This window comes from Eumetopias jubatus, unplaced genomic scaffold (assembly GCF_037043125.1).
Source record: "Eumetopias jubatus isolate StellerSeaLion01/CBP00866 unplaced genomic scaffold, mEumJub1_p1.0 scaffold_4, whole genome shotgun sequence".
Taxonomy (NCBI): domain Eukaryota; kingdom Metazoa; phylum Chordata; class Mammalia; order Carnivora; family Otariidae; genus Eumetopias; species Eumetopias jubatus.
This window is the reverse complement of record NW_028274810.1, coordinates 108,527,395-108,549,748: the sequence shown is the minus strand read 5'-3', so window position 1 is coordinate 108,549,748 and position 22,354 is coordinate 108,527,395. Positions and strand designations below refer to the sequence as shown.

Sequence of the window (22,354 nt, the reverse complement as noted above, 5' to 3'; positions counted from 1 at the left end):
GGACTTAATGTTGACTTTAACTATGGAGATCACACCCTAGGAGGAAGAAGCTAGAGCAGAAAGGAAATTAACTTCATTTTTTTTTTTAGGATTTTATTTCATGTTCTTAAGTAGGCTCCATGCCCAGTGTGGGGATCGAACTCAGGACCCTGAGATCAAGAGTGGCATGCTCCACCGACTGAGCCCACCAGGCGCCCCCCTGAAGTATGACCATAACACAACGTGGCCATGACTGTGACACATTCAGGTAATAAATATGGAGAGAGCTACAGTCCCTGCTAATGAAGTCTGAGGCAAGCAGATTCTCTCCTCCGTGAGCAATCTGCTTCTCCTTTTCTCCATGTGTGTAGTATTTTATCTTTGCATCTCAGGGATCCCATTAGCCTCGGTTATGCTGACTACACAGTAGGCCTCTCGGCTCTGAGATCCCATGGTCCTTCAGCTCAAGCAGGTTCCCTGCGGTCCGACTGCAGACTCCGCAGCCGGTGGGAGGCACTGAGGCCCGCGCGGAAACCCGCTAGGCCCTCTTCCCCATCAGCTGACCTAGTGGCGTGAGGATTCCTAAAGAGCCAAAATAACGCCTCACACTACACTCCCTTTCAAGTTTCTGTATTTCTGTATTTCCTCCAACAGCCATGTAATGATTGCTTCTGTGATTAAGTTATTTCGCGTGTCTGTGAGGGATCGGCAGGACACATTCAGAGTTTGGCTGTGTGCGGTGACCCTTCCTCGGCCTGGAAGTGGCAGTGTGAGCAGCCAGGGAGGCCGGGCGCTCCCGGGAGGGTCACACGCCCCTCACCCACCCAGCTTTCACCTGCCTCTTATGCGTTTCATGACCTCTGGCCTAGGGATCTCGTCTCCTATTTCCACCATGTGTTGTCATAGTTTTTAATGTTATCATCATATAGCAAACATTCATACTGTACAGACTTTTTCTCTGTGGAGCGACAGGCTAAAAAAGAACAGTTTAAACAAAATGCACACGTTTAACACTTCATACTGCCTGACTTAAGCAAAAAAAATCAGCGCCCACCAAAGTGACTGCAGGCCGCCAGCGCCTACCAGTGTCAGGGGCTAAGCTGCCCAAAATGGAACAATCACATTCTGTGGCAACAAATCAGCATCTGAAAATAAAAAGCCAGAACTGAATGAGGACTGGGATCTTGTCACCTGCAGATTCACTTTGCCAGGTGCTCGTGGTGCACTGTGGGATGAAAGATCATCCAAAAGCCCTATAGCCCATCTGGGTGCAAATGGCCTTCAGAACCCACCTATGTTGCAGACAGACAATGACGTAGGTTTAAAAATACAATCCAGATTCATTTGAAAATGGTAGCTTTCAGAGCCTCGGTTTGTCCAGGTTGGTGTTACAATGGGGCAGACCAAGCAGGCTGCAGGATGGTCCTGGTGGCACTGGTGGGCCTGGCAGCTTCCTGCCCTGGGAACAGCCTGACTTGTCGGCTTGTGGTGCGGAGAGGCAGTCTGGCCCCCCCACTGCCCCTCACCAGGGCGCTGGCTGCTTGGGCTGGCCCTGGGGCATCCTCCTCCAGCCTGAGCCAACAGCCCTCGGGCTACGCAGCCTCAAGCCACCCCTTCTGGCAGCTGCTTATAACTCCGAATCCACAGAGGTCCAAGCTGCATCGTGCACAGGCAGGCTTTCTGACGATTGGGAATGCTTGGCTTCCGGATGGAGCTCTTGCCTCATGCTGTTCCAGCAATGTAGGAGTGACCCACTTCCTCTCCAGCATTTAGTACTGTTACTGTTTTTTATTTTAGCCATTCCAAGAGATGTATTCTGATAGACACTCATCATGGGTGTAATTTGCATTTTCCTAATGGCTAACGACAGTGAGCATCTTCTTGTGTGCTTATTTGCCGTCTCTCTCTATTTTTGGTGAAGTGTCTGTTCAGATCTTTTGTGTTCTAATTATTTGTTTTTGTTTTTTAAAGATTTTATTTATTTATTTGTCAGAGAGAGAGTGAGGGAACACAAGCAGGGGGAGCCGCAGGCAAAGGGGGAAGCAGGCTCCCCACTGGGTAAGGAGCCCGATGCGAAACTCGATCCCAGGACCCTGGGAACATGACCTGAGCTGAAGGCAGATGCTTAACCGACTGAGCCACCCAGGCATCCCTCTTTCTTTGTTTAGAGAATTTTTCAATATATTCTGGATACAAATACTTTGTTGGATATGTGATTTGCAAGTATTTTCTCCCACTTCTGGGAGCTATTTCTGTAGCTTATCCTTTCATCCTCTCAACAGAACTTCTTGAAGACCATGAAGGTCTGTGGGTTGTGCAGGGGAAGTTGAGTGGTGGAGGCACCTAGGTAGGAAAAAAGATAAATTAACTAACGGGTCAGATGCTTCTTGCTTTTCTTCCTGTTTCCATCTGTGATTCCAGGAGTCCTCAGAAATTCATATAGTATTTGCAATAGTTGCTGAGAAATATTTTGCAATATTAATTCATATTCTCTTGAATTTGTACATATGTAGGTCTAGATGAAACATGCATTTGACTTAAGGTAAGGACTGGAAAAAAGCAACAAACAATTTTAGGCATTGATTTAAAACGTTATTGAGGGCAAGAAGATGACCCTGGTGCTGAGAAGGTTGGAGAAAACGAATAAGCCAGAAGTTTTGGCCAAAAATCCAGAAGCACTTTTTTATGCTACATATCACGTCACCGGGAGACCTGACTTCAGTCGTGCTGACCATGACGACATTCTCTAGAACAACTAAAAGATCAAACACAGTATTTTCTGGATCTGCCCAAAGATGAAACATCTTGGACAAACACATCACAATCAACCTTATAACCAGCCTTGGACATGTGATGGGAATGCTAAGTGCTTTGAAGCACATACGTTTAATTTGGATACCGGAAGGCTCTGAAGAGCTAAGCAAAACACCGGAAGAGTCTCAAAGAGCAAATCGTGGTCTCAGGTGGAAAATGAGGTTACTCTTGAATTTGTACTACCCACAGATATCTGAGATGGACTGTTGCTTATTAATAATATTGACAAAAGTTTAACCAAAAAAATCCAAGTCTGGCTATTTTACATTTTTTTTTTTTTTTTTTTTACAACTGATGAGCCAGTATAGATACATCATTAACTCCAATGAATTGCTTCTGTTCCTTTGTCAAAAATCAGCTGGACGTGGGTTCTGTATTCTGCTCCACTGATCTCGGTACCCATCCCTCCACCAGCACCACACAGACTCGATTACAGCGGCAATGTAGTAGGTCTTAATACCAGGGAGAATGAGCCTCTCACTTTGTTCTCCTTTTCCAGGATTGATTGATTATCTTTAGCTATTCTAGGGCCTGTCCTGTCCATATAAATTTAAGAGTAAGTTTATCTGTCTCTACTAAAATTCTTTCTGGAATTTTGATAGAAATTGCATTAAACTTTTAGATTAATTTTGGGAGATTTGACATCTTTTTTTTTTAATCAGGATAAGTACACTTCTTAATCCCCATCCCCCCACCCCACTGAGCAGGAAGCCCAACACGGGGCTCAATCCCAGGACCCTGGTGTCATGACTGGAACTGAAGGCAGATGCTTCACCGACTGAGCCACCCAGGCGCCCCAGATCTTGCCCACGTTTTAAGAAAGGCTGTCCTCTCTTCCCTGAGGCATCTGTAAGAGGCCTCCTCCTCCAGGAAGCTTTCCCTGCTGTGCTAAGGGTGAAGGGGTTAGGAATGTGTCCTCAGGGCCCAGGGCCCCTTTTCACATTGCTGATTATAACAGCTCCTGGTGAGTCCTCCCATGCTCCCGGCATCTCACGCCTTGTGAATATTGTCCTTCCCCAAATCCAGTTAGATTTTGTTTTGCTTCAAAAACCTCGCTCTGACTAGGCTATTCTAAAGGTCATCACAACCCAGATGTGGGCTTGGGGTCCACTGTGCAATACAGGGAGGGCGTAGACAGTCAGCAGTTAAGCAGAAGCAGCACAGCTGGTCCCCTTGGGTGGCATCTGTCATCTGGCACCAAGTTCTCATGGCAACAACTCTCTGCGACCAGACTCAAGCACCAGAGAACTAGTCTCTTCCCAGGGGTTAACAGGTATTAACTCCCACAGGAGCCTGATGGGCAAAGGCAGGTGGCCCTCCCACAGTGACAAACACCTGGGCACTGTCAGCAGAGTCCTTCCCAGGAGACAGGCCCTGTAAGAGAAACCATGCAACCCCAGCAAGCTTTTTTGTAGGCTTGAGATGAACACATGCAGTTTCTCCAGTGCCACTTCTGGAGGCTTAGCCAGGACAGCCCCTGTGGCGCCTGCAGATCCAATCCAGGGTGGGCTCTGCTCCTAGCCAGCCAGCCTCCCACTGACCCACCGGTTCCATGGGTGCAGCCCCAGGCTTCTAGAAGTCAAAGGTTGAGAGAGGTCCAGCTCTGTTCTGATCCCTTACTCTCAACCCGTCCTATTTCTAAGACTTTTTGTTTTTTTAAGATTTTATTTATTTATTTGTCAGAGAAAGAGAGAGCACAAGCAGGGGGAGTGGCAGGCTCCCCGCGGAGCAGGGAGCCCGATGTGGGACTCCATCCCAAGACCTTGGGATCATGACCTGAGCTGAAGGCAGTCGCTTAACTGACTGAGCCACCCAGGTGTCCACGATTTTTTTTTTTTTTTTAAGTATTCTCTACCCCCAACATGGAGCTAGAACTCATGACCAAGACTGAGGGATAAGCTCTGCCAACTGAGCCAGCCAGGAACCCCTCTAAATCTTAAGTAGGGATGGGTGGGTGTTTCTTTGCCGACCTCCGTGGACCACACATACGTGTAGTCACGTTGTTATAACTCCCTATGTATCACGACCCCTCACTTCCTAGTTTACCCACACACGCCTCCACTCACTATAGTTGCAACACTCATTTCTTTTCAGTACCATTCCTCTCAAGACACTTTTCTATGACAAGGCAGTATGTGAAAGGGCGGGTTGTTTAACTCACTTTACGGGGATATTGATTGGCTCATCATATGGAAAAGGATAAGATTCCAACATCTCATCATATTCAGAAATAAATTCCAGATGGTTGGAAGGCCAAGCATGGAGAGTAAAAATGTTAAGGCTCTCTGAGAAAAGACAGCACCATGAGGGTCCTGTGACAGAGGGAGGAACAGAGCACACATCACAAAGGAAAAGACAGGCCTGAACACACCAGCGTCAGTGAAGGGCACATGTAACTCTGCGAGCAGATAAAGGCAAGACATTTGCAACATATGTAATATGCCAATAATTTGTATCCAGACTACAAACTAAACTCCACCAAATCACAAAGAAAAAGCCAGCCCAGTGCAAAAATGGGGCAAGGTCATTTCAGCCAGAGTTCATCAGTTCAAGTGACTAATGAATATGGAGGTTTGGTCGGATTATAAATCAGATTTGTTCACTGAAGGAGCTGTACGGGTCGGGGAGGAGCCCAGGGGACCACTTGGGGAGGCTGGCGATGTTCTATTGCGGAGCGCACACGGTCGGATACATTTGGCGAAACTACTTATCACATGTATTTATTAAAAACAACTGCATATGGGGCGCCTGGGTGGCTCAGTCGTTAAGTGTCTGCCTTCGGCTCAGGTCATGATCCCGGGGTCCTGGGATCGAGCCCCGCCTCGGGCTCCCTGCTCAGCCGTAAGCCTGCTTCTCCCTCTCCTACACCCCCACCTTGTATTCCTGCTTCTGCTCTCTCTCTGTCAAATAAATAAATAAATAAATCTTAAAAAAAAAAAACAACAACCCTGCATGCTTGTAAATGACGTCTCACTGAATTTGGCAACAAGAACAGGATACTGCCCTTCACCCCTGAGATTGGTAAATTTCAGAAAGTCAGACACTAAGTGTTGGTGAAGATGCAGGGAAACGAGTTCTGCCACTCCCGTAGCCGGAGTATAAATTATGACAGTCACTGAAAAGCAAATCCAGCCACATGTTAGGCTGCAGTCCTTACATTTAATCCCGTCTCTGGGCCTGTCGCCTAGAGAAATCCTTGCTCGGACATGGGAATACTGTACAAGGATCTGCTCTTGCATTATTTGCAGTAGAGAAGAGCGGGGAACAAACGAAACGTTCATTAATCAGGAGGGGTAGAGAGCGCAGTTTGAGCGGGTGGACTAGACCAACTGTGTGCGTTAACACGGGGTGATTTTAAAATAATGCTGAGTACAAGCAGCCAACCGCACAATGAGGTGGTAGGCACACCTGCCACTTGAAGGCTTAAAACACGCACGCACGGAGCGACGCCAAGTGTTGCTGCCCACGCACAGGAGCCAGGGACGGCGGCGCGGGCCGCCGAGCCAGCCCCCGCCTCGGCCGCCCCCGTGGGTCGGTGAGGGGGGGGGTTCTCTCGCTTCTGCTCGCTCCTCCCATTGCTCGGCCTTGGCTACCAGGGCCCCGGAGTCGCCCAAAGGGTCCTGTGCATCGCCGGCAGGTGGGGGCCGGGAGCGCGGGAGTTCCCAACCGAGCCGCCCCCGCCACGCGGGGCCTAATCTGACACCTGCTCCGGCGCGCGGCGCGGGGGGCCTGTCTCCGGAGGCGTCTTCTGCACCCCCAGGACCGGCCACGCGGCCAGGGTAAGGGCGTGGCCCTAGGGGCGGCCGGCTGGCCGCTGACTAGCTGTGAGAGCTCGCCTACGAGCCCCGACTCCTGCTTCAGCCCCCGCCTGCCAACCGACGGCGTTTGGGGACCTTCCCGCGGGGCTGTGGAGGGAACGCCCTAGGCGACGCCGCCAGCGGCTGGGAGCGGAGGCCGCGAGCCGGCTCCAGGGCCGAGGAGCCTCCGCCGGCCGGGGCCGCCCGCGGCACCCCCTCCCACCCGCCCCGTTGAGCTCCGCCCCGCGGCAGCGCCGGCACCTGCCGCTCCGCGCAGACGCACGTACGCTCGGGGACAGGCGCTCGGGCTGCCGCGGCGCGGAGGCCGGACCCCGGCCGGCGGAAGTCCGAACCACCGAGAGGCCGCCGGCTCCGGGCGCCTAGAGCGGCCCCGGAAGCTCTCGGGGCGGGGCTCGGCCGACTTCCGGCCGCGGCGTGTGGGTGGCGGTGTGGGCTTTGTCGGCCGGCAGTCGTTTCGCCGCGGGTGTCCGGGTGAGTGGCTCGCTTCCGGCCGCGGGCCGGGGCGGGGATGGCAGGGGCGGGCGGGCGGGTGTCGCGGCCTGCCCCGTACCTTCTCTCCCCGGGGAGCGCCCGGGGACGCGCACCCACGCCGCGGAGCGCCTGGCTCCAGCGCCCGGCGTCGCCCTTGTGCTGCTCGCAGCCGCTGTCGGCTGAGCTGCGGGGCGGAGGTGACGAGTACGGGCGCGGGCAGTGCTGCTGCTTGCTCCGGGCCCGACGGCCTGCCTGCTGTCTCTGGAGCCCGAGGGAGCGCTCCAGACGATCCCGGCAGAGGGCCCGGGGTCTGGAGCCCCTGGTGCGGGAGGAGGGGCAGAGCAGCCCCCGATGGCCCGGTGGGGGTGCAATGGGGAGGGAATTGGGAGGAATAGACTTCCCTCCGCACCTCGGGCCTGAAGAATTCTCAGGCGCTAGAGGGGGTTGGCTGCGCTTATGCAGCGCTTTCCTAAAGGCTCCCGTTCCCCTAGAAGACTTTATCAATCCCAGTGGCTGAGTCCGCCGAAGTGGGGGACCTGTTACCCCCTCACACACCGGTTACGTCATGGCGTCGGGATCTTCGGCTTGAGGTTCCCCCAGGAATGTTAGTGGAGGCAGGCTTAGAACTCGGGCAGTTTGTCTGTAGACTTGCGCTCATCACCACCCTGCAGCACGTCTTGACCCTGGGGCCCAGTCCCGACGAGTGATAGAAATAAGTGCCTTTCGCCCACCTAGGATCTGCGGCGCCCATTACCCCAGGCTTCAGGTGGTACCTTGCTCCCTATCCGCACAGATGGAGCCTTTCTCCCTGTTACAGAGGCAGCATTCTAACAGTATGTTTTGTTTTGTTTTTTTTTTCAAAGACTTTATTTATTTGAGAGAGAGAGAATGGTAGACAGAGAGCACGAGAGGGAAGAGGGTCAGAGGGAGAAGCAGACTCCCCGCCGAGCAGGGAGCCCGATGCGGGACTCCAGGATCATGACCTGAGCCGAAGGCAGTCGCTTAACCAACTGAGCCACCCAGGCGCCCTCTAACAGTATGTTAATGCCAGCAGTAACCAGCGTCTCTCTTAGGGCAGATAGAGAGAGGAGCTGGGGGGAGGGACTGCTGCTTTCTCACAAGCCTGCACACGCGGCTCCAGCCTCTCTTGGAGTGATGGTGATGGGTTCCTGACTCCTGGAAAGGTCTTGGGGATGATGTGGAGAGAGGGCAGAGCTGAGAAGGCCCCGACAACACTCGTGAGCCAGAGGGAGGGGTGGTCTGGGAAGCCTCTGACCCAGAACCCAGCGGTGCCATTGAAGTGGTTCAAGGAGCTGTCAGGCATGTCCATGCTGCCTCGGGTCTCGGAAGATGCCTGCTGAGAGGACACAGGACTTGTCGGGAGAGGCGAAGGCCATCAGTATCCTCGGGAGCAGGAACCAGAGTGCCGTGGGGTGGGAGGGGGAGAAGACAGCAGCTAGCAGCTGGTTTGACCTTAAGCAAGTCACCTCCCTGGACCTCATGGATAGTTGTGAGGAGAACATGACAAAACGAGACACCTTGCCCAGTGACTGGCACACACCCGGTTCTCAGTGCCCTTCATCCCTGCAGCGGCAGGAGCAGGTGCAGATTCTCGTGCAGCTCTGGTTTGTGTTTCACTCAGGTGCCGCTTGCTCTTGTTATTCCCAAGGGTGAAGCTCAGCGACCTTCCTGCTTCTTCAAGGCTGTAAGCCACAAACAGGGACTCAGACCAGTCTGTGAGTCCTTTACCAGTGCTCGGGAGAAAAAGCTGCTAGTGCCTATGTCGTGCACACCCCCCACTTGTCATCCCAAAGTTCACAGGGTCCCACTCCAGGTTAAGATCCCACTTCATTTCCAGCACCAAGGATTGCCCCATCTCTCTCAACATCAGCTGTGTATTTGCACAATTTCATGTTAAATTTTATCCAGCAGATTTTCTGTGTTGTAACAGAAAGGTAGGCCATGGTAGCTCTGTATGTTGTGGGGTCGCAGGCATGATATATTTTTACTTCCTTTTGTTCATTTTCATTCAGGTTTGTTTATTTTTTTTAAGATTTTTATTTATTTATTTGACAGAGAGAGACACAGCGAGAGAGGGAACACAAGCAGGGGGAATGGGAGAGGGAGAAGCAGGCTTCTCGCGGAGCAGGGAGCCCGATGCGGGGCTTGATCCCAGGACCCTGGGACCATGACCTGAGCCGAAGGCAGACGCTTAACGACTGAGCCACCCAGGCACCCCTCATTCAGGTTTCTTTAAATGAAAGAGTATCAGTTCAATTTTGTTTGAATTCACAAAAAACAAGGAGCTAAGCAGAAACTGACAGATGGCTGATTTTCAGATAAATGTTTATTCAAAGCCAGGTATAACTCTAAAGTTAGGGGAAATTATGAAGACCATTAAAATACATACTTTTTAAAGCTATTTTCTTGTAGACACATGTAAGCTTGTTTGCAAGGAGTACAAGAGTCCTTTTAAATATAAAAATAAAAAGATATTAGTTCCAAAACAAAACCCAACATCCTACCCTCCCTTCCTTTTTTAATTAAGAAAAGTGAGGCTTAAACTATCAGCTTACTTTCATAATACCCCATATGATCCTGTGACAGGTGACACGTGGGAAGGGAAAAAAATCTTCTATGATGGGGAAATGGGCAGTGGAGGAAGGTAGACCTGGATTTGAACCTTAGTGCTGCTGCTTACTAGTTTAGTGACCTTAGGGCAATTGTCTCTCTCTCTTAGTCTCCATTTTCTCATTTGTAGAGTAAATAACGGAGGGAACACCTACCTTAGAAGGTTTAGAGGAGTGTGTGAGACAATGTGAGTCAGTTGCTCAGCACTGTGCCTGGTGGGGCTCGAGGGGACCTAATAAGTTGTACCCCACCTCTCCTTCTGAGTTCTGAGCCAATGAGGCACATGGCCAAACTGCCACCTCACTTCTGGGCAAAGGCTGGATCAGAGCATCAGACAGACTCTGGTGCCTGCTCACCAGAAGCGCTGGTTGCTGGGGCCCCTCGGGGGCTGCTCCGCTGAACCTGTGGCTTAGAGGGGCAGAGCAGAGTGTGCACCCCTGTGGAGCAGGTTGTGTGCTGCCTGCCTGTTACTTGCCCAGACTTTTAATTCTGCTAACTCCTTCCATCTTTGGGGAGGAGAAAGGGTCAGGCAGGTGGGCAGAATACCTCAGGGCACATGCCTGCTTGTGACACCAGAGGCACAGGGACGAATGTTCCTTCCGGTGTCTGATCCAAATAGGGATTCAGTGACTATCTGTGCTGGTCAAAGAACCAGGTTAACATCTGTGTGGATAAACTTGAGGAACGCCAGGATATATTATAAATAGGGGAAAGGTTGCAGATGGATGAGTGTAGTGTGATCCCATTTTTACTTTTGAAAATCGAGTTTCTGTATTTGTTCAAGCAAACTGTCAATGAATGTGTATTACCAAAACAGCTAACAGTGGTAATCTGTTGAATTGGTGGGGATTCTCATCGTCTAAATTTTGTCTGTATTGTCTACACTTCTTTATTATTTGAAATATTTTTATGACGTGTATCTTATGTTTGTAATGGCTAAGGATTAAAAAGATAAAAAAGTAAAACAGGATGTAAAACTGAGTGGTATAGTCTTGATTTCATAGAAATACTAGTGTAGAAGAGATACCAGAGGAAAATGTTCACTGGTAATCTTAGTGGTGGGTTTAAAGGTCATTTTATAATTTTTCTTTTTTCAGTTTTTCTGTTGTTTTCGCTTTCTCAATTGGCATAATTTACCTTATAGCTTGAAAAAATAACTGAAGTAATTTTTATAAGCAGCAGAAAGATTTTTTTAAACCAAGTTATTGAGCCTTTAACTCTGAAAAACATCCTCAGTGAATGCCAGGAGGCAGGCCTCATCTGTGCCGTATCACAGCTCCACTGAGTGGGTCGCTGCTCCGGGGGGCTGTGTTGGCAGATGAATTACCAGGTAGATCTCACACGGACAGAAATGCCTGCCACAGACTTGTGCTCAGCTCCTTGTCCTTATTGCCAGTTATTGGTGTGTGGGTTCAGTTTCTTTTTTATCACTGGGAGGCTTGGTCTGAGTAATCAGCTTGTTTCTTAGTATTACTTAAGCATTATTCAAGTTGCTGTGACAGAGATTCAAAATAGTGTTTCTAATAGTGTTTTTAACTTCTTGTTCCACTTTGCCTGGCTGCTTTGCCTCACCCATGTGTCACCGTGAGGAGGGAGAGGAGATGTGGAGGTAGGGGCCCTGCACACATCCATTCCATTCCCAGCTCATGGGCTGGATCTCAGTCACAGGGTCACACCTAACTTCAGGGGACTCTACAAGGTGTAGTCATTTGCTGGGCGGACATGTGCCTACTCATATTTTAGGTGACATTTCTGTCACTCAGAGGGAGCAGAGATTCTGGGCAGTCTTCAGTCTGCCACAGTTTACCCCACTGGCCACTCTCTCCCACACCAAGTACTTCCTCTGGCCCAGAGGGTGGGGTGTGCCTTTTCTCACCAGGTGCCAGTGCAGCTTCACACAGTCATACTGTAACTCATACGAGCCCCAGCCACCCTGAATGCTGTCTCCATCACCCGCCAAAAGCAGCATGACCATATGGACTCGCCCACTCAAGAAGGGGAAGAATCGCCATCCACAGCTGCACTGGTTCCCCATGGAATTTGCAAGAGTGTCTTGACCAGGTGACCCCTAAAGTGAGCAGTCCTGGGACCTGGGACCCAGCAGTCACTCCCAGGTGTACACCCAGCAGAAACGAGGACCCTCATCTACCAAAAGACAAGTACAGGAGTGTTGACAGCAGCTTTAATCATCACCGCAAACCACAGACAACTCAGGTGTCGGTGAGAAGTAGATTGTGACCTATTCATGCAGTGGTGTGCTGTCCATCTGTGAAAAGAGTGAGCTGCTGGTGCCTGCAGTGTTGATGACTTTCCAGGCAGAATGCTGGGTTTAAGCAGATACATATTTGGGGGAGTGATGAAAATGTTCTGCAAGTGGATGGTTGTGATGGTATTGCATTTAGGAATATTCAAAAAACACTGAGCTGTGTACTTTAAGATGGTGAGTTTTATGGTATGTGTTATAATTAAGAGTCTAACTCTTGGTTTTGGCTCAGGTCATGATCTTAGGGTTGTGAGATCAGGGCTTGCATCAGGCTCTGTGCTCAGCGCAGAGTTTGCTTCGGATTCCCCCTCTCCCTTCCCCCTCAGCCTCTCCCCCTGTATGCGCCCACGCGCACACTTTCTCTCAAATAAAAGCTTTTTTTAAAAAATGGGTATATGATGAATAAAATGCAGGTACAGAAACATGTTGTATAATTCTATTTAAATGAACTTATTTATTTATTTATTTATTTAAAGTAAGCTCTGCCCCTAGCATGGGGCTTGGATTCACAACCCCAAGGTCAAGAGTCACATGTTCTACTGACTGAGCTGGTGAGGCGCCCGAGTTGAACTTTTGTTAATGGGCAGAATTCTTCTATAATAAAAGAGGTGATTGCCCATGGAGGGGGAGCCTTTTGGATGACAGAAATGTTCTGTGTTGGCTTGCCGGTGGTTAAACAGGTGTCACAAGGAGTTTATCAAGATATGTGTGCTTTATGCAAGTTCTAGCTCACATAAAAGAGAAACACGTGCTGAAAGGATGCCCTGGCGGGGCCACAGAGCACATGTTACCTGGTTACTCCCTCTGCTTCTGCTCCCATTGCTGCTCCACCTCACCCCCAACTTTGCCCTCAGGGGCGGGTTCTTGTCCTTGATGTCCACATTGGAAATGCGTCTGGAAGGCATCCCTTCAGGGGTACACAGCAGGCTCTGTTTCCCACGGGTGCAGATTTGGGGCAAGAAGTGATTGTTTAGGGTCATCTTTTTTTTTTAAGATTTTATGTATTTGGTGGAGGGAGAGGGAGAAAGAGGCTCCCTGCTGAGCAGGGAGCCTGACGGGGGACTTGATCCCAGGACCCTGGGGTCATGACCTGAGCCGAAGTCAGAAGCCTAACGACTGAGCCCCCCAGGCGCCCCTGTTTGGGGTCGTCTTGGAGGGAACTCCCTGAAAGTGGAGGTCTGGGATTGGGATAACACTTGAGCTGCCCCCAGGGCACTCTAGGCTCCTGTGATTGACCAGGCATTGGCTGTGGTGTGGTAGGCATCTGAGATGGCCCTCCAAGATTCCTGGCGCCTAAGGTACACGCACCTCCTCACAGCTACCATGGAGGGATTTTGCAGATGTAATTAAGGTCCCAAGTCAGCTGACATAAGGTGGCAAGGCCCTAGGTGGGCCAACCTGGTCATGCATGCCATTGGAAAGCAGTTTTCTGTAGCTGGTGGCAGAAGAGAAGTCAGAGAGGTGTTCTATTTGCTGTTCTTGGTGATACAGGTGTCCCTAGGAGCCGAGAGCAGCTGACAGCTGGCAAGGGGTCAGGGACAATCCTGTGGTTGTAGGGAACTGATTCCTACTGACATCTGAATGAGTTTGGAACAGGTTTCCCAGCACTTCAGATGTGACCTTAGCCTGGCTGACTCCTGTGTGACCCTGAACAGGGATCCCAGTCACACTGGGTTGGACTTCACACCTTGAGAGGTGTGAGGTGACAGACGTACTGTATTTGTGCTGCTGTGTTTGTGGTGCCTTGTCCTGCAGTGATGGACAGCCAAGAGTGGGCATTCGGGGGGAGGGGCAGACCTTGGGGAAGGCAGAGTCCTGCCTGCACATGGTTCCCAGTGGGGTGGAGGGTGGGGGTAGGCATCACTCTGAGCCGGGGAGCTGGGCATTGCACCCCGGCAACTGTGACGTTAAATAAGCCCTGACCGAACGAGCTTTTCCACAGTGACACGCCAGGGGGATTCAGAGTGCCTGGTAGATCACCAACACTCCCTGCCGGTCCTTACATTCTCCCCAAAGGTCGGCAGTGTCTCAGGTCTCGCCCCCCGAATTGCTTTTGTCTGTTTTTTAACTCAATGTGAACAGAATCACAATGAACTCTTACTGTGCCTAGCTTCTGCTGAACATTACATTTGTGAGACTCATCTTTGCTTTTGTATAGCAATTCTTCATTGCTACATATTAGTCTCTGGTAGAGTACTCTTCAATCTGCCCATCTCTCTGTTGGTTATTTTGGTGGATATAAATGCTGTGAACATTCCAGCTCTAGACTTGTACAGAGGAGGCTTGGTGCCGTTGAGTGGTTGAGAGGGGTGGGTTTTAGTGCCCTGGTGGAGGTGTTCACCCTAGATTGGATCAAGGACAGTGTAGCACATGTAAGGAGGGAGGGTGTGGACAGGTAGGTTGGCAGATCGGGTAGGAGAAATTTAACGTTCTCATCTCATTTCTTTTTTTTTTTTTTAAGATTTTATTTATTTGACAGAGAGACAGCTAGAGCAGGAACACAAGCAGGGGGCGTGGGGGAGGGAGAAGCAGGCTTCCCGCGGAGCAGGGAGCCTGATGTGGGGCTCGATCCCATGACCTGAGCCGAAGGCAGGCGCTCAACGACTGAGCCACCCAGGCGCCCCTCACCTCATTTCTTCTGTTCTCTCATTGAGGTAAGGGCATCAGCTGAGAAGGAGGAGGGAGGATTGGGCATTTGAGAAGAGAGGACAAAGCAGGGGTGGTCTTGCAGGAGAATGAGGAAAGTGTAGACATTGCCAGTGGCTCTCAGGGCCCCATTCATTAATCAAGGCTTTGTAAATGTAGAGAGAACTCATTTGGCATAGATACAGACACAGAATGGGAAGCAAGTGGAATTTAACCCAAGTTGGGGTTTTCCCATGCAGGGATGATAGAGGAAGGGCAGGGGGAGTTAGGATGATTATAATATATAACCCCAAATAAACGTAATACCATAGAGCATGGGATCTAAGCTGGGTACAGAGGGAAAGGAGGACAATGAAGAGGTGGCAAGTTCAGTACATTTGTGTTTCTTTGGAAATATGTCTTAATTTTTTAAGAGTCCAAGCCACATCCCTCCCCGTCTACCACCCAGCCATTCTGTCCCTGGAGTTGGGTGTTGGAGGTGCAGCCCCAGAGGAGCCTTCTCAAGTGGTTGAGGTAGGTGGTTGAGATGCACACAGGGGTAAAGAGTGTGGGCAGAGGAAATAGTCCTCTTTCCCACTCTGTGGATGTGTTTTGTCCTCCACCTGCTCCAGCAGATTCCTGTCTGTTGACAAAGGGAAAAGATGATCTTTTTCTCTTTTATTTCCTAGAAACTTGTGTCAAGAAGGTGACTCGGGAGCCTGAATTTCTGAGGATGGAAATCTGCCCCAGACTATGTCTGAAACACTCACAGTGATGGAGCCCCCTGCCTCTGAGTCTGGGGCATTCCCTGAACCCAGATTAGGGGGGCTGTTGGGAAACCCAGAAGGGCAGAGCCTGCGGAGCTGCCCCCCTCAGGAGGGCAGTTTCAGGGGGGCAACAGTTACCCATTGGAAGATCCAAGCAGGAGAGGCAGCTCGGGTGGGCAGTAAATCAGGAGAAAGCCCAGTTCTGAGCTCAAACCTCCTCCTCCTCCAGAGAGAGCTTGTGGAAGGGGAAGCCCACCAGTGTGAGATTTGTGGCAAAAGCTTCACATTTAACTCGGACCTAGTTAGACATCAGATTTCTCATGCTGGGGAGAAACCTTACAGATGTGAGCAGTGTGGGAAAAGCTTCAGCCAGAGCTCCCACCTTGCTGAGCATCAGAGAGGTCACACTGGAGAAAGACTCTATGTGTGCAACATGTGTGGAAAGGACTTCATTCACTATGCAGACCTCGCTGAGCACCAGAGAGCACATGCAGGAGGAAAGCCATTCCGATGCATGCAGTGTGGGAGAGCCTTCCATCACAGCTCAGACCTGGTTCGGCACCAGCGAATTCATACCCGGGAGAGGCCTTTCGAATGCAAGGAGTGTGGGAAAGGCTTCAGCCAGAGCTCCTTGCTTATTCGCCATCAGAGAATTCACACAGGAGAAAGACCTTATGAGTGTAATGAGTGTGGAAAATCCTTCATTAGGAGCTCAAGCCTTATTCGACATTATCAGATCCACACAGAAGTGAAACAGTATGAATGTAAGGAGTGTGGGAAGGCCTTCCGTCATCGCTCAGATCTCATCGAACATCAGAGAATTCACACTGGAGAGAGGCCCTTTGAATGTAATGAATGTGGGAAGGCCTTTATTCGGAGTTCAAAGCTTATTCAGCATCAGAGGATCCATACTGGGGAAAGGCCTTATGTGTGCAATGAGTGTGGGAAGCGCTTCAGCCAGACATCAAACTTTACCCAGCATCAGAGAATTCACACTGGAGAGAAACTCTATGAATGTAACGAATGTGGGAAAGCTTTCTTTTTGAGTTCGTACCTTATTCGACACCAGAAAATCCACACTGGAGAGAGAGTGTATGAATGTAAGGAATGTGGGAAAGCTTTTCTCCAGAAAGCCCATCTCACTGAACATCAGAAAATCCACACTGGGGATAGGCCCTTTGAATGTAAGGACTGTGGGAAAGCTTTCATTCAGAGCTCCAAGCTGCTTCTACATCAGATTATTCATACCGGAGAAAAGCCTTATGTATGTAGTTACTGTGGGAAAGGCTTTATTCAGAGGTCAAATTTCCTTCAACACCAGAAAATTCATACTGAAGAGAAACTCTATGAATGTAGTCAGTATGGGAAAGACTTCAGCTCAACCCCAAACTTTAAAAATAATCAAGGTGTTCACCAAGAAGGACTTCCTTTGAGTAAGACCACCATACATTTGGGTGAGAAGTCTGCAGGTCAGGGGGAACATCTAGATAACAAAAAATAATGACTCTCCAACTCAGTGAGTGATATTTAGAAGGGAGGGAATGAGTCCTAACTCATATGACTTTAGAGGTTTCCGAAGTCCTAGGCAGGGCTGCTTTCAGGGTGGGCTGTCACCTACCACTGTGCAGCAGCACTGGGGTGCTGTCCTCCACTATGAAGGTGTGACATCAGGAGAGCCACGTGACTGGACAGCTGACTGAGCTGGAACAATGCTGGGGGATGGGCTAGGTCTCAAAGAAGCTTTCTATATGTTATTGCACAATTCACCCGAGTTAAAAATCCTTTTTAAAGCAGAACTATGTATCTTAATACTTAAAAAAAAGAATATCACATGGTAAGTTTTGATCTATCAAAAAGGCAAGTTGGAGAAAGACTTTTGTTATTTAAAACCACAAGTTGGTTCCCTGTTGTCCTTAGGATAATTTCCAAGCTCCCAGCCCTGCTTTCTAAGGCCTTTTGCTTCCTGGAGTTTCGTCTCCCACTGCTTAACCCCCTGCCACATGGTTGGTGCTGCAGCAACACTAACTGCTTGGCATTCCCACTTAACCCAAGCTGCGCCTGCCTCCTCCCCGTTGTCCGTGTTTGAATGCTCTCCACTCCACACCTGGACAGCTCCTCAGCAGGAGTCAAGACCCATCTCAGGCATCGTGTCAGGCTCAGCCAGTCACCCCTCTGTGCTTGCGTTGCTAGTGAGCACTTCTATTACTGCACTCACTTTGGTATATCAAAATTACGTTTTTATCTGCCATCTCTTTCATTATTGCACTACTGATTCCTTCAGGACATGGTCGTAGTTAATTATGTGTCCCTGGTACTTAGTGCAAGGCAATAAAAAGCACACCCACATCTATGTGTAATTGGCTCTTCTCTTGCGTTGTACTGCTGTAGTTTAAATTTTTGGATTTTGTTGTTTTCTAACAGTGTAATTTACTGGTCTACTGGAAATATCCTCTCTCAGCCCTGTTGATGTCTTCTGCTTATATGTAACTCAGAGGTTGTAAGCAGTAGCTCGTGGAGGATCAGCACGCCTCGTATTTATGCCTTTAGAGCTCACCCATGACCGTCTGCTTGCTTTTGGGGAGTGTTGCCTTCACCTGGTTGCCTGCGTCTCTTTCTAATCCACTCAAGGGGCACCCAGTCCCAGTGCACTGCTCAAGGTTTTCTGTCTCAGCAGTTCCATGGTGACCTCTTCTGGTCACTTTCCCTGCTTTCTGGCTCATTTTGTCATTTATCTGAAAATGTATTGATCTAGAAGGACCAGGGCTGAACACTTAGGAAACAAGATGATGTTGGGTCTAATGGAGAAGACAAAGATCACTGCACAGAGCTAAGTGCTGAAGAAGTTCCACACTGTGTAGGAGCATAGGAAGGAGGGGACTAATCTGGTGTGGAGGATCGGGGCCGGCTTCCCAGAAGAGGTGACCCCAGAGCTGAGAGAGAGCCATGGCAGCTGGAGAAGAGGGTGACCTGGGAGAGGGATCTGCAGATAAGGTACATCAGACACCTCTGGGCAGCTGTAATACACAGTAAATAATGGTCTGCCCAACTTTCAGTTGCTGCCTCTGATTTTCTTTTCTCTGAACATTAACCAAAACAACCAGTTTTGAAATGACATGAACCAGTTTTTCTGCCTGTGAGGGCATATTCTGAGTTCTTAAATTCCAGCAACACTAGAAGGCTTCAGGGGGTAAGTGATAAAGAGGGGCCTACAGTACTGCATCTTCTGGAAAATTCCTCATTACTAGAGATGTTTCAAATGGTACAGAAGAGATACTACCAGACCATTTCAATCAACTTCGGTGACGTCCAGTTTCCATACAGTAAAACACCTATTTAAAGTGTACAGAGCTTTGAGAAACCATATACCTATGTAACCACCATTAGAATAAAGAAAAATAACATTCTTATCACCCAAACATGTTCCCTTTTGCCCTTTCCCAGTTAATCCCACCCTAGTCCCAAGTACCTGCTTTGGGTCAGTGTAGATTAGTTTTGCTTGTGGGGCATCACATAAATGGACCCATACAGTATGTAATTCTGTGTGTCTTGACTTCTTTTGCTTTGGCATGTTTTAAAGACTCAACCAAGTAGTTATGTGTTTGGGTATCTCTGCTGAGTAGTGTTCCATTGTATGGACAAACCTTTGTTAATCATCCACCTGTTGATAGAAATTTGGGTTTCCAGATTTGGCTTTTATGAATAAAACTGCTATGAGCATTTGTGTAAAAGTATTTATTTGGACATGCCTCTTTATTTCACTTGGGTTAATGCATAGGAATTTAATTTCTGGGTTATAAGTGTGTTTTTAACTTTATAAGAAATTGCCAAAAATTCTCTGTAGTGGTTGTACCATTTTACACTCCTCCCACAGTATGTCTGTTCCTGTTGCTGCACATCCCTTGCCAACACTTGATATTGTAACTTGTCTGAAGTGTAATCCACCCTAGTCAGGTGTGATGGTGTCTCTGTGTGTTTCTAATTTGTATTTGCTCAGTGATGGTGTTGAGCACCTTCTCATGTGCATATTGCCATTTTGCCTCATCTTTTGTGATGTGTCTTTACATCTTTTGCCCATTTTTAAATTGGGTGGTTTGTCTTTTTTTTTTTTTTTAAGATTTTATTTATTTGACAGCTCAAGCAGGGGGGAGTGGCCAGCAGAGGGAGAGGGAGAAGCAGACTCCCCGCTGAGCAGGGGCGACCGATGCAGGCTCGATCCCAGGACCCTGGGATCATGACCTGAAGCAAAGGCAGATGCTTAACTGACTGAGCCACCCAGGCGCCCCATGTGGTGGTTTGTCTTCTTATTACCGACTTGTAAGACTCTTCTATTTCGTAGATGAAAGTCTCTTTCCAAATATGTTTTCATTATGAATACTTTTAGTCTTTGGCTTCCCTTTTCATTTCTTTTGGGCGGGAGGGGCAGTGGGAGAGGGAGAGAATCTCTTCGTTTTCTTAATGTATCTTTTGAAGATAAGATTTAAAAATATTTTTAATTAAGTCCACAGAAATTTTTATAGTTTATGCTTCTTGAGTTCTGTCTAGGTTTTTAAAAAGCTGTTTTCCAGTTGTTATTGCTAGTGTGTAGAAAACATTTGATTTTGGCTTGTTGACCTTGTATCCTGCAACCTAGATGGATTCACTTATTAGTTCCACTAATCTTTAGAATATCTAGATTCTTTTTTTTTTAGATTTATTTAGAGAATGTAAGTGGGGGGAGGGGCAGAGGGAGAGAGACAGTCTTTTTTTTTTTTAATAGATTTTATTTATGAGAGGGAGAGAGCTCAAGCAGGGGAGGAGCAGAGGGATAGGGAGAGCAGACTCCCCGCTGAGCAGGGAGCCCTACGTGGGGCTGGATCCCAGGATCCCGGGACCATATCCTGAGCCAAAGACAGACACTTAACCAACCGAGCCCCCCAGGTGCCCCTGGAGAGAGAATCTTAAGCAGACTCCCTGCTGAGTGTGGAGCCTGACACAGGACTTGAACCCACAACCCTCAGGTCATGACCTGAGCCGAAATCAAGAGCCAGACGCTTAACAGACTAAGCCACCCAGGCGCCCCTGTATTTCCAGATTCTTTAGCATTTCCTAGGCAGATAGTCAAAGAATTTTACTTTTTCCTTTCTAATTTATATAGACTTGGTCTGCCCACATCTTTTTTCTGAAGTTGTTTGTGTAATAATATTATTTCTTCTTTATTTTTTTAATTTTTTAAAAAGATTTTATTTATTTGACAAGAGAGAGACACCACGAGAGACGGAACACAAGCAGGGGGCGTGGGAGAGGAAGAAGCAGGCTTCTGGCCAAGCAGAGAGCCCGATGCGGGGCTCAATCCCAGGTCTCCAGGACCATGACCTGAGCCAAAGGCAGACGCTTAACAACTGAGCCACTTAGTCGCCCCTATTATTTCTTCTTTAAATGTTTGATAAATTTCACTGGTGAAACCCTGGGGATTTCTTTGTTAGAAAATTACAAATTCAATTTTTCTAATAGATAGCACTTGCGATTTTTCCATTCTTGTGCCAATTTTGGTAACTTTGGTAACATGCTTATCTTTCAAGGAATTACTTATTTTATCTAATATATTATTGGCATAAAGTTCAAAACATTCCATTTTTATATTTTGTGCTATTTTACAATCTGTTAATTAGTTTTATTTTTATTTTTTTAAGATTATTTATTTGACAGAGACACAGCGAGAGAGGGAACACAAGCAGGTGGAGTGGGAGAGGGAGAAGCAGGCTTCCCGCAGAGCAGGGAGCCCGATGCGGGGCTCGATCCCAGGACCCTGGGATCACGACCTGAGCCAACGGCAGACGCCCAACGACTGAGCCACCCAGGCACCCCTTAATTAGTTATATTTTAAACGAATTTCCCTCTTCCTGGTGTTGGTGATCTCTGTCTTCCTCTGCTCTTTCATCAATCTAACCAGAGATTTACCAATGTGGTTGCTGCTTCTATTTTTTTAAAAGATTTTATTTATTTGAGAGAGAGAATGAGAGATAGCATGAGAGGGAAGAGGGTCAGAGGGAGAAGCAGACTCCCTGCCGAGCAGGGAGCCCGATGTGGGACTCGATCCCGGGACTCCAGGATCATGACCTGAGCCAAAGGCAGCTGCTCAACCAACTGAGCCACCCAGGCGCCCTGATTGCTGCTGCTGCTTTTTTTTTTTTTTTAAGATTTTGTTTATTTATTTGACAGACACAGCGAAAGAGGGAACACAAGCAGGGGCAGCGGAAGAGAGAGAAGCAGGCTTCCCGCTGAGTGGGGAGCCCGATGCAGGGCTCGATTCCAGGACCCTGGGATCATATCCTGAGCCGAAGGCAGACGTTTAACGCCTGAGCCACCCAGGCGCCCCTTGATTGCTGCTTCTAAAGAAGTAGCTTGGGATGCCCTGAGATCCCTGAGATCATGACCTGAGCTGAAATCAAGAGTCAGTCACTTAACTGAGCCACCCAGGTGCCCCTGAAAAAGTATTTTCTGATTTCTTGTGATTTTGACTATGGCTTATGTAGAAGTCTGTTTAATTTCCAAATGCTTGGGGCATTTTTCAAATATATTTTTATTACTGATTCCTAATTTAATTCCATCATGTAATTGGACAATATACTATGTATATGAACTTTTTTAAATTCAGGACTTGTTTTATGGCCCAAATGATGGCTTATTTTGGTGAATGTTCCATGTGCCCTTGAAAAGCATCTGTGTTATGCCATTGTTTGGGTGTGAGTATTCTACACATGGCACTTAGGTCACATTGTCTGGTTTGCTTGTTCAAGTTTCCTCTATCTTTCCTGATTTTCTTTCTACTTTTTGGTCATTGAGAAAGGAGTGTTGAACTCACTAATTATAATTGTGGGTTTGTCTTTTTCTCCTTTAACGTCAACTTTTATGTGTTTTGCAGCTCTGGATTTGGGTACTTAAATACTTAAAATTGTTGGTTTTTTGATGACCCTATGTTTATCTCTGGTATTTTTTTTTTAAACCTG

The 22,354-nt window shown here is 48.4% G+C and overlaps 1 protein-coding gene across 3 annotated transcripts; it reads left to right on the top strand.

The window, feature by feature from the left end:
- The first annotated feature begins 7,000 nt into the window (after positions 1 to 7,000).
- ZNF623 (zinc finger protein 623) lies at positions 7,001 to 19,099 on the top strand. 3 transcript variants are annotated; one of them, XM_028093523.2, is made up of 5 exons: positions 7,035 to 7,082; positions 7,946 to 11,933; positions 14,438 to 14,630; positions 15,036 to 15,135; positions 15,291 to 19,099. In XM_028093523.2, the coding sequence occupies exon 5, from the start codon at positions 15,355 to 15,357 to the stop codon at positions 16,867 to 16,869; it is 1,515 nt and encodes a 504-aa protein (XP_027949324.1). In that variant the 5' UTR covers positions 7,035 to 7,082; positions 7,946 to 11,933; positions 14,438 to 14,630; positions 15,036 to 15,135; positions 15,291 to 15,354; the 3' UTR covers positions 16,870 to 19,099. The 3 variants fall into 3 exon arrangements, with proteins under 3 accessions (XP_027949323.1, XP_087878836.1, XP_027949324.1); XM_088022710.1 differs by lacking the exon at positions 7,946 to 11,933 and having other exon boundaries at positions 7,016 to 7,082; positions 14,438 to 15,135; XM_028093522.2 differs by lacking the exons at positions 7,946 to 11,933; positions 14,438 to 14,630; positions 15,036 to 15,135 and having other exon boundaries at positions 7,001 to 7,082.
- Positions 19,100 to 22,354: the final 3,255 nt, after the last annotated feature.